This window comes from Manduca sexta, chromosome 23 (genome assembly GCF_014839805.1).
Source record: "Manduca sexta isolate Smith_Timp_Sample1 chromosome 23, JHU_Msex_v1.0, whole genome shotgun sequence".
In the NCBI taxonomy this organism is placed as follows: domain Eukaryota; kingdom Metazoa; phylum Arthropoda; class Insecta; order Lepidoptera; family Sphingidae; genus Manduca; species Manduca sexta.
In genome coordinates this window covers 193,991-208,512 of record NC_051137.1, presented here as the reverse complement: position 1 = coordinate 208,512, position 14,522 = coordinate 193,991, and the positions used below count along the sequence as shown (strand labels likewise).

Here is a 14,522-nt window from a genome sequence, read left to right as displayed (position 1 = left end):
TATCTTGTGTTTAAATTATCATTCGTCTTTTCTTATGTAAAAAAAGTATGTTGGATTTGCGATGCTAAGTTATTCATTCTGTGTAATCAAACAAAATATGCATAAGAACAATACTTCAAAAAACATTTCGTATTGTACAAAATGCGGTGTGTATCACACATCGCCTCTTTCTATTAATGAACATAATCATAAGTAATGATTCTAATTCAACTAATTTTTCGATTGGATCTGTTTCTTATTGATGCCGATACTCTGAAAGAACTCGAAGAAGGAATATCAGGGTTCTGAACAGGCTCCGATTCAATCACGTCCAGCATATTCGTGTTGAAACTCGGCTGATCTCTCTTGTTAATTGAATCATTTCGAGGGTTTCACACACGATGTTTGTACGGTTACCCCATATTAAGGTATAATATGTCTTAGCCATATGAACATATATTTTTCTTTAGGTACAAAAAATTCTCAGTTGACTTGCAGTTTGATCACTTTACTTATATCTTCGATTTATGTGTTATTATTTACTTATTCATTAAAATAATTGTTTGCCGGCATGGTGCGTCACGAAAAGAAACCGCTATCAACACTCCAGCGGTGCATAATGTAACTACTTTACGATGTGATCACAAAATTTTGATCATATCATTAAAAAACCGTGCGTTTAGCTATCCACATCGTCAACGCCCATTCTTTTTTGACCTGGCCAGACCATATTTTAGAGTGAGCAACGGAAATTTTCTATTTCATGAAATACATCCATATCGTGACATGATCAATATTAAGATCTAGCCGCGACATATACATTTATTTGAGGTTGATTGTATAATCCCATTATATCAGCTAGACAAGAAGTGAACAATACTGTTTTAAGCTCTACCCATTACAGGAAGAGTGGTTAGTGTTAGTACTTTTGTGACACGTCGCGTCAGTACACTAGCCGCCATTACAAGTTGACTTCGTCCCTGATCACGTCGGAATCACCGCTAAGCACCGTAAGCAACAGCAGTGCGGGCGGGGGACAGGGGAAGGGAGTGCGCGTGCGCCGGTGACTCGGCGCCTCCGTCCCCTCCGCCCGCGGCCTTCCTCGCGCTCGCCGGTGGGTCGCGCAATGTGAGGCCAGTGGCCCGTCGCGCCGTGCCGGCTATAGTCTCAAGTCTCTACAGTAAACAGTCACGGCTCACGGACGCAGCGGCCGCTACCAGTCAGCCATTTCAACACACATTTCTCATTTTTTGCAGCGTTCAGTACAATCACATGTGTGCAGGGCCATTAGATAGAGTGATCACGTCCATCAAAGCTGGAGAAAGTTCAGTTGCAGCGTGAATTGGTGTGCAATTTGTTGATGTGTGTGTGGTGTTGAGTGAATGTTAGGTTTCGACGTCATCGGCATAATACAGTGGCGCCGGGCGGGAGTCGCGCGCAAGGCGCGGTGGCAATATGCAGTCGGCGAGCGGCGCGGGCGCACCTGCAGGTGATGCTACTACTGCACTCATCTTGCACTTATGTACACCTTATAACTGGAGACGAGCACTTTACCAATAATTAACTATTCAATGTTTAACGCCTCTCATTTTACTAAATGTAAATTTTATATTAGTGTCGTTACGGGTGCAAAACATCTTAGTTAATACTTATTTCTCAGAAAAAGTTGCCAAGCTTCGTTGTTTGATGACTAACATCTTATTCATAATATAATATTATGGCTATAATCTAGAGTTCAACCGAAATCAGTTTTTACAAGAGAAACCGAAACCGATTTTTTAAATTTCGGCTGAAATCGAATCTTATTGATAATTATATTTTTTTAAAACCTTATATTTAATTTAAATGCCACAATAGATAACGATGAATAAAAGAAAAAATCATTTTGTATTTCGGTTTTAATTATAGTTTCGACAGGATTTTGCCGAAACTGAAAGTAAATCGAAACTAATATAGCGACGAAACTCGCCGAAATCGAAACTTCGGTCGAACACTAATAATCTTATTAATTTTCAATCGATCGTGAGTAGGAATAAGTAAAAATTATATTACAAGGGAATTGATGTATTTATAACTCTCTAATTTATTAATATGTGTAAGATTGTGTTCTTGTAATTCGAATTTAATTCGAATTGCAGGTATACTATCATTAAATATGGAGCCAATTTCTGCCGCCAAATTACAACACTTGTGTGTAAGTTCTGTTGCGCTACGGTCGAAGACATTGTACAAGTGCAGTTACCAATTACAGGCCTTTGTAGGCTTAATAATCCAAAATAAATAATATTTGAAGATAACGCACTCAGTACAATGGCACTCAAAATCCTCGGTGGTACTGGCCCTGTTTGTGGACATTTGTAGAGAGCATAGAGAAAAGTAAAGTTTTATCTATTACCTCATTTATATACTTATTCAATCAAATTTATTAAATTTACACCTTTATTACTTTACATAAAGGAAAACCTTCGGACCCTTCTTTAGAATATTACGCACACGTACGAGTGTAAAATGTACCATAGTTAAAATTTTGATAAAAAAAAACGCAGAAAGCTAATAAAAGTAAAATATAATGTCAATAGAACAAAATTAAAATCATCCTTATAATTTTAATCTGTTACAGTCGAGTTTCGATCACCGGGCGATCATAAATTATAATTGTTTTTGGAGGTCGTCGCCACAGATATAAGTATTTCTAACCACAAAACAACCAATACCAAAAAATACTTGTTACTGAGAATCTAATATGTACCTAAGGCTAAGACCAGTTGCTTTACTTATTAAATGTAGAGTTCCATTAGGAAAAGGCAATTGATCGGCAATGTGTGCATTGTAATTGTTCTATAAAACTAGATATATTAAAATATTTTTGTTTTGTCACATGTTATAATCGTCCCGCGCCAAGTTGCAGGTGCAGTGGAGCTGCGTGAAGATGTGCCACTGAAGAGTTCCGGTGGTGGCGGTGGTGGCACGTGGTGCGGCGGGGGCGCGTGGTGCGCCGCCGGGCCGCGTCTCATCGCCGGCTGCTTCGCCGCACTCTCCGCCGCTATCACCCTCGCGCTGCTCACGCAGATCTACTCCGGAGACTATGAGGTGAGCCGCTCGAGCGTGAACTCTCGTCGAGTGAGAGGAGCACATTAGACGCGTCGTCTCCTTGATCCAATTATGCTCACATTAAATATCAATAAACGATTTAATGAGTCATGAAGCTGATCGGTGTTTTGTTTCTACAACTCAACCATGCTATAAGTAGTACTGTTATGTATTCATGATACTACATCCCTTAAATATTATAAGTAAAACTTGAGGTGATTTAATGTTAAAAAAATTAGGTCTCATTCCAGATGATAAATCTGAATAAAAAAAAAGATACTTATTAAGATTAGACTAGATGAGGAAGGCAAAGGTTAGTTTAGACCTTCAAAAATTTCTCACAATATGAAACGCAACAGCTAATCGTTCGTTGACAGGGGGTCTTCTATAAGTCAGCATTTCTACCCCGTCCGAACGTAATTATGTCTACGGCGCGGCATTCCTCTATTACATTCCTGTTGTTGTACATGTCCATGTTCGGGACGTAGGTGGTGCCGCACGGCAGCGTGTCCTCGTCGGCGGCGGAGTGCTCGCGCGCAGGCACGGACGCGCTGAAGGCGGGCGGGCGCGCGGTCGACGCCGCCGTCGCCGCCGCGCTCTGCCTCGCCGTCGTCGCACCGCACCGCACCTCGCTCGATGCGTGAGTCTAACAACTCTCAACTGAACGACTCCTTGCGTTCATGTCAATATCACTCCGGGTATGGCCAACCACCATCACTGACGAATCAGAAACTTGCGTTACAAACGAATGCGGGCTTTTGACACCTATTGGTCCGATTCCATCTGAATATTACCACATTAATGACTTATTGCACCCAAACGAATTTGCATTCAGTTGCATTCCAAGTTGTGCAGAAAAAAACTAGAATATTTTATCTAAGACATACACCATACATTATTGGAATATGTGCTGACTCGACTTTAGGTATGCATGTTGCCACATTTATTTAGCCGACAAAATACTATTGCGATCTATCTATCTATAGTATTTTATCGGCTCCTATATCCGAGGCTCTAAGATTTTGTTATGAAATGAAATGAAATGAAATGAAATGATTTATTTGAATCTGTAAAATGTTATACATTATTTAGATTCCGTCAATATTAACTCTACCACCAGTTCGGAAAGCAGTTTTCACCAGAGAAGAACGGGCAAGAAACTCTGGTGTTGCTCTTTTCAATCAGTTTAGGGTAAAGACTACAGTACATGACAAAGTGAAAAGAGAAAAAAAAAAAAAAGTTTAGAGCAGTTCATTTATAGGCTCGTGAAATAAGGAATAAATTAATTTAATTTTTTATATGACTGCACAACCCTCTCAGGAATCATGAAATTTCTCTATTATCCTTATAATTATTTCCTCCCAGCACCTCTAGTAATTACAAATTAGAAATGTAAGCGAAATGGGCAGAACAGTCCACACAAGCAGCATCCGTTCACGAGTATGACGCATGTGCCAGCCATCGGCCTCCTCGACCATATTGTAGGGAAGTGGCCGACCCGTCACACGACGCCGCCGCAGGTACAGACAGTTAGAGAGTATTTCATACCCAAGCCGCTTACAGTTATTTTACAAATAAAGAGAAAGAAAAATATATATATATATATCTCGATCAAGTGACATGATTCCAAAGACAATCACACAAAAATGCCTAGTCCCAGGCATTTATATCCTCTAGGTATTCTGAGATCTTGTAATAAGCTTTATTACACAACTTGCGCTTAAAAAATACTTCTTACTTTAGGCTGTAAAGAAAAATAAGTTAACAAAATTACTGCTTACGTACGGAGCGACATAGTCGTTTCAATAGTTTATACGAGACTCATGCCTAATATCCACCGTAGTCTATATTTTATTCACACCACATACAAGTCAGACTGTAAACACCCTCGTAACACAGCAGCCTAAGTTGGGACACAAAATCTGTGGATCCTGCTCCCGTGTTGCGGGAGGGAAGTTTGTAAATGATAGTGTAAACGCAGGTCTATGTGTATGACTGTTGAATTTGTTTCTACTTTATAATATGTTTAAGACTAATTAAAGAATTAGAAGTAAACCTCGTAGCTATAACCTCTTCAGATCTCTACAGTCAACATTAGCGAGACGGTGAGCGGTATCATGTTCATTTTGACGAACTCAGTCCACACAACAGGAGCGGCGCGTTGGTTTACTGGGAGTACCGGCGTTGGCGCTCACAACCGGCCGAGATAGTGGAGTGGGGCGGCGCGGGAGGTGCGGGCGGCGGGGAGGAGGCGCGGCCGCCGCGGCTGGTGGCGGCGCTGGCGGTGCTGCACGCGCGGCGCGGTGTGCTGCCGTGGGCACGCCTGCTGCAGCCTGCCGCAGACCTCGCCAGGTCACGCACCCTCATCATATATCACTTCCTACTCAAGCGCGATTCACACAACCTACTTATTAATAAACACGACTCTTGAATAACTAGGGCATGATATCAAACCAGGTGTGTAATACTGAAGTAAACCCTAGCCTATATGATAATGCGTAATGCAGGCTGGGGTTCCCGGTATCGGAGGGGCTAGCGACGGCGCTGGCGACAGAGGCGGCGGCTGGCGGCGGCACAGGCGCAGCGCCGGCGCCGGGCTCCACCAGCGCCGCGCCCGCGCTCGCCGCATATCTGCACTCGCTTCAGGCCAACACCAGCGCCCGTGAGTATACACATACTACATACACTGCCTTATACTATCTAACGCATTTCACTTACTGGAAGAGTAGGAATGGCGGCACAATTAGGAACTAAATATATAAAACTAAAGCTAGGTACTTTAGTCAATTTCGAAAAATCTGAGCGATTCAGAATCCGTATTACAAGACAAAAGAAGGAAATTGCTGAAATATATCCTTTGGTGGGCTACTGTTGAGTAAAAATATTGTTTACATCGTAACGATTTATTTATTTATTTATTTATTAGCACTGCCACATTGTACATATAATAACAGTTACACATAGTTACACTAGTTTTAAACAATAATTATAGTCACTGATATGTACAACAAGTACGGCGTACATAACATTCGCCACAGCACTCAACGAGTAGCATATTTTTATGGGGCCTCAATACGGTACACATAATATTAATAATAATGAACAATTTTTTAAACTACAGATACAATATAAAAACAAAAACAAAAACTTAACTTCTATGACAAAAATAAAAAATAATATGAGATAAACCATGTAATTGTGAGGGTTATGAAAGTAATTCGTAAATCTTGCGTTTAAAGATCGGGTAAGAGTCATGGAACACGTCTAATTCCTTACAATCTATTAAAAACTGATTGTACTGGTTGCAGATTCTAGTACAGGGCGATTGAAGACCCAAGTTAGTTTTAGAAAATGGAGTATAAAGAATGTTGCGAGTTGGAGTTCGTGGGTGATTTCGCGGAACTGAAAGGCTGAAACGTTCGAGTATATGGTTACAATTAGTTTTACCGTTTATAATCTTATGAAGCTGACACATGTTCTGGAGTTTACGACGATTAGTGAGCGATAACATTTTAAATTTATTCAACCGTAGATTATATGGAGATCTATGTGAAAAGCCAGGAGTGAGAAAAGCCAGGTGTCGTGTAAACACTCTCTGTATATTCTCTAAGCTTTGTGAGTGCACGCTGTAGAAGGGGCTCCAAACTGTGGCTGCGTATTCTAGATGACTGCGAACTAATGCATTGTACAATATAATTTTGGTGTGCGGTTTGAAGCCCTTACTGTTTCTTCTTACAAATCCTAACATCTGAGCCGCCTTAGCGACTATTTTGTTAATATGTGAGATAAAATTAAGTTTGCTGTCCATATAAATACCGAGGTCACGGATATCATTTACATGCTGAAGATAGACCCCCACAAGCTCATAGCTAGTATCATATGGTTTCTTTTTACGGGTGTAACTTATATGGAAACATTTATTGATATTGAGTGACATGTCATTCATATTGCACCAAGAACAAATGGCGTTTAAGTCTGTTTGTAAGAGAATCGTGTCGTTGCGATCATTAATTGGTTTGTAAAGCTTCATATCATCGGCAAAGAGAGATATTTTGCTGTGTTTAATAGCAAGCGTGATGTCATTAATAAATATCAAAAATAGTATGGGGCCTAGGTGCGATCCCTGTGGGACACCAGATTGTGCGATATAAGCCTGTGACTCGGCTCCATTAACGGATACTGTTTGAGTTCTCTCAGACAAGTAAGACTTAAACCAAGTGAGCAATGTTCCTCCTATGCCACAGGCGTCTAGTTTCTTCAACAGTAAGCAGTGACTGACCTTGTCAAATGCGCTTGAAAAGTCAAGATATATAGAGTCCACCTGTATACCTTTATCTAGTTCTTGTGAGAGGTCTGAGACATATGAGATCATGTTAGTGCTGGTGGATCGACCCGCTCGAAACCCGTGCTGGAAGTCTGATAATTGACTATCAATGTATTTTGATAGTATTGGACAGATAAGGGATTCAAATATTTTAGAAAAAGTACTGAGGATTGAGATTGGACGATAGTTTTTAACTGAGTTTTGCTCACCCTTTTTATAAATGGGGACTATACGTGCTTTCTTCCATTCATTAGGAAAATTACCCTCGCTGAGGGAACAATTAACAATGAGACTCAAGGGAAGAGCAAGAACAGATCTACATCTGTGGATAAAAAGAGGAGGGATATTATCCGGTCCTGCACCTTTCGAAGTGTCTAGTTTTTTAAGGGCTTTAAGAATATCAGATTCCGTGAAACTGAGTTTAGTTAGAGAATTTGTTATAAGTTGGGAATTTTCCTGGGGTTGATTAGTAGTTGAGGATAATATTTTGTTCATGTTAGGGTTGTAAACAGAAGAAAAATGTTTAGAAAATAGATTAGCAGCTTCAATGTTAGTTCTCGCAATTTGATTATTTAGTTCCATATTTGCAGGGATATACGACTTAGTTCCTCGTATGTTTTTTATATAACTCCAAAATATTTTTGGACACTTTGGTAAATTTGTTTCTATAGTATTTTTATAGTTTTTGAGGCAAATGTCGTACAGTTTATGACAGTTCTTTCGGAGTCTATCGTAATCATCTTTGTCACGAGGATTGTTATATATATCTAGTCGCTTTTTAGTTTTACCTTTTTCAGCCAAAAGTTGAATTAGTGCATTGCTAAACTAAGTAGGATATTTGTTCTTTTTAATGTTTCGTTTAGGTACCGTTTGTTTAATGATATTTCTTACGAGTTCATAGAATTTTGCAACCATTGTATTTACGTTATCACAATTACATAGTTCCGCTTGCCAGTCGATGGCTTTCAAATGTGAAAGTATAACTGTATAATTAGCCTTAAAATAGTTATAATCGGTACGATATTGTTTGCGCATAGGTGTTACATTATTAAATTTAATGTTTACTAACAAAGGTGGGTGTCTGTTGTTGCTCAATAAATCAGTAGGTGTCTCTACACTTATGTTATTCAAATTACTTAATACTAAATCGAGAAGTCTATCATCGCAGTTTTTAATACTATTAAATTGATACAAATTATTTAATGATATAAAATCTATGAGATTATACGCTAACCCAGAATTATTGTTGGACGGTGTCATGAAGGAATTATCTGGTCCTTTAGACCAATTAATCAGTGGAAGATTGAAGTCTCCCATAAGCAATATGTTATCTGCCTCATTTAAAATTGTATCAACAGATTCTAAAAACTTGATCAAAAGTTCCGACTTTACTGGCGGAGGAAGATACACAACACAAATAGCTACTTTTTTACGTATATTATTGGCGTTTATTTCGAGCATAACCCATATATTTTCAATGTCCAATTCCCATTGAGACATGCGAGTCGAAGGGATTTCATTATTAATTGCCAGTAAAACTCCTCCACCATCTTTTTTAGTAGAGCTAGTATGTTGTCGATCCTTGCGGTAAAACAGTGTACCGAGAATCGATTAGCTCATTGTTGGATATATTGGCATTTAACCATGTCTCTGTCAAAGCAATCATATTAAAGTTAGTTTGTAAAACATTTTTTAAAAAATTGTCAGTCTTAGTTCGTAAGCCTCTAACGTTCTGATAATATATATTAAACATAAATTACTATTATCTCTATCTTTAAACTATAATTAAAAATCTAAATTTAAGCAAACTAGGGAAACAAAATATTTTTTCTGTGAAGTTATATCTTATAATTATATTATGTTTTATATATATAACTGCTTATATATATTAATTACGTACGTTCAAGTTGATATTATGGTCAATACTTCTAGATTTTTAATTAATATTGCTTGACTAAATTCGTCCTTTCTTAAATACACGCGTCCGTTACGAATCCAGACAAATTTATACGCCAGATCTCTTGCTTTCTTTCTGGCCGCAGCGTGCAGAGATTTATTGGCAGGTGTCAAATGCTCTGCAACGAAAACAGGTTTCTTGGTACCTCCAAGCCCGAGATGATGGGAGTTAAGTTTGTTGCTTGGATTCCGTTTATTGTAGTGGGATACGGCGGACAGAATGAGATCACGTTGTCTAGGACTTCGCAACTTGGCAATCACTGCTCGTGGTTTATCGCTGTCTCGATTAGATTTCGCTACTCGAGTGGCGAGTTGGATGTCTTCAGCAATCAAAGGGGCTTCTACTGTTTTGGTCAACTGTATAACCGTATCAATCAAATTTTCTGAACGATGCTCGGGAATACCATTAATTTCAATATTGCAGTTCCTAGAATGGAGTTCTAATGTGTTGAGCCTGCCTGAGATATCCTTAATATTTCCCTTAAGATGTTCGTTTTCTTTCTGTAGTTCGCTAATTACAGCTGTTTTTTGGTTAAGTTCAGTCTTTAATTCCTCAAATTGTATATTAAAAAACTCATCGCATCACGAAAAGATCCAATATCTTCCTGTATTGCTCGGAGCTGACTTGTCATATATTCACGATCAACTTTTCGAGCTGCAGTTAGTTCCTCTATTAATATTTCACGGATCTTTTCTACAGTAATTAAATCTTCGGGCTTTCCTGAGACTAACCCTGGGCTTATATTTTGTTCGATACTCGTATTATAATCAGAACGGTTCTCTTTAGTGCGCGAGGAGTTAATGGTTAGTCGGCTCGCGGGTGTATTCAGGTTCTTAGGTACTTTATGTTGCGATTTTGAATTAGGCTTAGTAGAATTTTTTGAAGGCTCCATTTGTTATTTTAAGTACACGTGGTAAGGGAGGATATTATTTAATTTTGTATGAGTTGATAACATTTATTTTATCTGCAATAAACAATCTAATCGTTGCAGAAAGCTCAGGCGAAGCAAAAAAAAAAGTTGTAAATGTTTAAATACGTGTTATCGATGCGAGGATGAATGCACTGCGAGCCAATACAAGGGTGCGAAAGAGATAGATGCGCACTGTCTCCGCCGATGAGCCGCGACTCGCGGGTCGCCGCGTTGAGTTGTAAACAATGGCGTCCGCGATGATTAATTAGAAATTATTTGTGTATAAAATTAGTTCAAACTCACTGTATATTGGTCAGTTTTTTAACACAATGTGTCACAGTTTGCTTCAAGTTATAAAACACAATTTAATGTAAACTGTAAGTCAAAATTTACACTGTAGACTATTTTTGTGAATAAAAATTGAGGAGAAATAAATTTTGCGTGCGTGAGTGCTAACGCGCGATTGATACAAACGATGCATCATAATTAATATTAAGATCTAAGTATTGAATTTATCGAATTAGAGTAGTTTTGTTGTTGTTGTAGAGTTGTCGCTGGCGTGGGGCGCGGAGGCTATGGTCTCGGTGTCGACGGGCAGCCCGACGCCGGCGGGCGCGTGGCGCGTGGTCACTCCCCGCGCCGGCGCCGCGCGCGTCCTTGCCGCCGCGCTCGCGCCGCCTGCCGTCACCGACCCGGACCTGCTCACACGCAGGTACCAATGAAACTCAGTGACATGAAATTTGATATGGTGATAGTTTGAGACCCTAGGATGGTACTTTTTATCCCATGAAAATATATAGCGGGACATTTATCTCGTAAAAACTTTTTCACGCGAGCGAGTCTCGAGCATACAGATGGATGGCTTGACACACGGCGCGCGAACGTACAGCGCGCGTTACACCCGGCGGCGGCGCGGCGCATGTCGTTAACTTAGTACTTAGTACTTACTCGATTTGTACATAAAATAGAGTTAATAATATTTTCTTGTAATCTGTAGCATCTTTTAATTACATTATGAAGATGTCCCATTGAGACTAATAAATAATATACTACAAGTCATGAAACGAAAAAAGGCTAGTACTTAGCGATTAAAAAGCAACCAGTTATTTGTACATGTTTGAAGCAAATAGTCTATTTATTGTATCCAGTATCTCATCATGTTGTGATCCTCCCACAACAGAGTAGTGGTTGAGCTGCAGAAGGAAGCTATGGCGGCGGAGGGAGGTGCGTGGCCGCCGCCCGGCGTCGCCACCGGGCTCGCCGTCGTCGACCCGCTCGACACGTACCTCGCGCTCGTCACGTGAGTACCACACGCACTGACCACACGCCACACTGACACGCCACACGGCGCGTCGCGCTACTCGCGAGGCAAATACAACGCTAAATATTAGATTGTTACACAAACAAGGCAGTTGGGCTTTTGACCAATGGTCGACAACCATTGGTCAAAAGCCCAACTAACCGAAGGTGTAACTGTCGTTTTACAACATACGCAAGAGCCTAAATATCCTGATTCTCATTATATTTGTTCTTAGAGACTGTGTCCCCATATGTAAGTAGTTACGCGAAAAACTGGACTGTGTGAAGGCAAGTCCACTTCGAGCTCGCCCGAAATACGCACGAGTGATGTTTGTAGTCAGCGTAACCCACTTAAAGCACATAGTGTTTCGAGAAGAGTGAAAGGCATTAGTCGCAGCACGAAGTATAGTAGTGTGTGGTTGCAGTGGCGTGTCGGTGCCGTTCGGGTCGGGCCCGGCGACGGCGGCGGGCTGGACGCGCGACGAGCCGCGCGCGCCGCTCGACCTCGCGCCCGCGCTCCTCACCGACGACCACGCCTGCGGTGAGTGCAACCACATTTACACTTCACGTAAACCCAAATGTTGGAAATAGTACGCGACAAAAAAGCGACTTTACGTTGACATCATACATGATTATGTAATTAAGAAATTCTAATATGATTAACATAACGATCTCCGCTTGATATGCTGGAACTCCAACATCTACTTCGATCACGTTATGGCTCTGATGGGAGGACTACTCTCATATTATATAATCGTCCCAATGAGTCAGCTTTACTGTTGCGTTCCAAAATTTCGATTCCATTGCTGTAGAGTAAATACGTACCTAACTCTATCCGTAACTAGGCTCATTCCTAATTAGTAATTTCGTCTTTGTAAGATATAAGCTACAAATTAAATTTATTTATATTACTGAGTGCTAATCACGCGGCATCAGATACACACACTCACGCCATTTATACCCGACGGGGAAGGCAGAGTCGCAACTGGTGCACCTACTTTTCATTGTGCATATTCCGTCCCATGATGTGATGGGAGGCGAGCCTACCGCCATGTCGGGCACCAATTCTAGACTCTGGGCTGAGTAGAAAAACCCTATATCTCTTTACTTTACCCGGGGATTAAACCCGGGACCCGAAAACCTCTTCATTGTAGTCATATCAAAATACTACTACTACTACTACCACCGAAACAGTTGGATGATCCCTTATGTTACACCGGTTTCTGGTTGTTTTGCTATAAAGTGTATACTGTGTGTGCAGGCACGCGTTACGTGATTGGCGCAGAGTCGTCAAGTGCGCTGGCGCAGGGTGGTGCGGCGTTAGCCGTCGGCGGCGGTGTAGGCTCGGTGGAGCGCGCGCGCGTGTCGCTGGTGGCGCGCGGTGGTGGTGCGCTTGCTCTCGAGGCTCTGCGTGCGCTGCCACCGCCCGCCGCGCTGCCCGCCACGCCGGCCGCTAACGCCACGCCACCCTACGCCGCGCTCAACGTGGTGCAGCAGCGCGGCGATGCGCTGCTCTCGCACGCCGACAGCCGCGGCGGCGGACTCGCCTCAAGGTTCTGACGGCAGACGTCCACCTGAGGTTTATGGCGCGCACCGGCCACGCTTCTCTTTCACCGGTGCACATCTAACGCCGGCGCTTGAGAATCTCTGCAACACTGCTGTACACACGGCCCTTGTCTAATCCATATTAGGAGAGCTTCACCAATGACCAATACGAATAAGTAAGTAACGCACGCGTTTACGATCATACTTCATTAGTATGACACAAATATTATAGTGTCGTGTTGTGTGTATATGTTATATCAAAATGCTATACTTAGATAGTGATGTACAAGAATGAAGTAAGCAGACTCGCCACACGCCCTCCCTCGGCGCAAGCGCTCCTCGCAGCTGTGTAACATATTTGTTTGATTGCATAACGTATGCATTTGCATTAGTAGCGCTAGTGTGCCTCATCAGTAAGTGTATACAGTACGTATACATAACCACACACACACACACGTGTGTGTTGTGTACACGTTACGTTGTGTATAGGCGCGCCAATCTCGTCGACAGCACCGGTGACCGGTCGATTATTATAATAAGCATTCAGTATTTTACCTGTGTGAAAATATAAGAAGAATACATCTAACTTGCAATGAAATTGCACTTACGTATTTTTATCCCCAGAGGCGTAGGCGACTAGTGGACCCACTTGTCGCCGTGTGTATACCGTGTTCCGTCCCATGATGGGATAGGAAGCGACCAAACTCTGTCCTTATAATGAGTAGAAAACCGAATATAACTTTGCCCGAATCCGTGTTTCGAACCCAAGACTTAGCGCTTTAGTCGCACCGCGCATGAGTTTATAAATTACCGGGGAATTCAGGTAATAAAAAACTAAATAAAAATGTATCTGTATACATGCTTTTTTTATGTTACGTCAACCTCATACGAGTTATGTATAATATAAATTAAGAGTACTAACAAATACTGCGTTTATATAAACAGGCATATGCTAGCGTCACCGGCGCGGTCCCCGAGTGATCAGACGTCCGTAGCAGTCGGTACTCAGCAACAGGCAGCCCCGCAGCGCTTTCCATGTCGAGTGTTCTATATTAAAAGCGTTTATCTCAATTTATGTACTTACACACGAATATTATTAAATTGATTCACTACTTTAAGACATATTATTTTATTGACCCCCGAAGCAAAACGATGCAGTTCGGCGTGGGGCGACGCGGGGCAGGACGGGCCCGGGGTAGTGGAGCGCGGTCCCGAGGTTATCACACCATTGTTCAATGTTCATTCACTAACGCACGTGACAACTGTTCGGACTGCGCATCCCCCGAGCTCCGACCCGCCGACCCCGCTCACTATACATTTCGATTCCCGCACTCCATTGGTACTAAACACGACAGTCGGCACACCGCACGTCCGTGTCGCCAGATGGGGCTCTTACATCGAAATGGTGTACAATAGAA

At 41.6% G+C, this 14,522-nt stretch overlaps 1 protein-coding gene across 1 annotated transcript; it reads left to right on the top strand.

Moving 5' to 3' along the window:
* The first annotated feature begins 1,044 nt into the window (after positions 1-1,044).
* On the top strand, positions 1,045-14,224 carry LOC115448498 (glutathione hydrolase 7). Its single transcript, XM_030175924.2, has 10 exons — positions 1,045-1,468; positions 2,888-3,069; positions 3,558-3,709; positions 5,221-5,421; positions 5,577-5,731; positions 10,807-10,972; positions 11,441-11,560; positions 11,985-12,100; positions 12,821-13,280; positions 14,050-14,224. Exons 1-9 carry the CDS (start codon positions 1,435-1,437, stop codon positions 13,117-13,119), a joined length of 1,425 nt encoding a protein of 474 aa, XP_030031784.1. The 5' UTR covers positions 1,045-1,434; the 3' UTR covers positions 13,120-13,280; positions 14,050-14,224.
* Positions 14,225-14,522: the final 298 nt, after the last annotated feature.

Bases quoted from the DNA above. Each gene is read 5' to 3' on its own strand.
- LOC115448498 (XM_030175924.2), top strand. From the start codon at position 1,435: ATGCAGTCGGCGAGCGGCGCGGGCGCACCTGCAG. The intron at 3,710-5,220 runs GTGAGTCTAACA...TCCACACAACAG, and splicing joins CACCGCACCTCGCTCGATGC to GAGCGGCGCGTTGGTTTACT. The intron at 10,973-11,440 runs GTACCAATGAAA...CTCCCACAACAG, and splicing joins CCGGACCTGCTCACACGCAG to AGTAGTGGTTGAGCTGCAGA.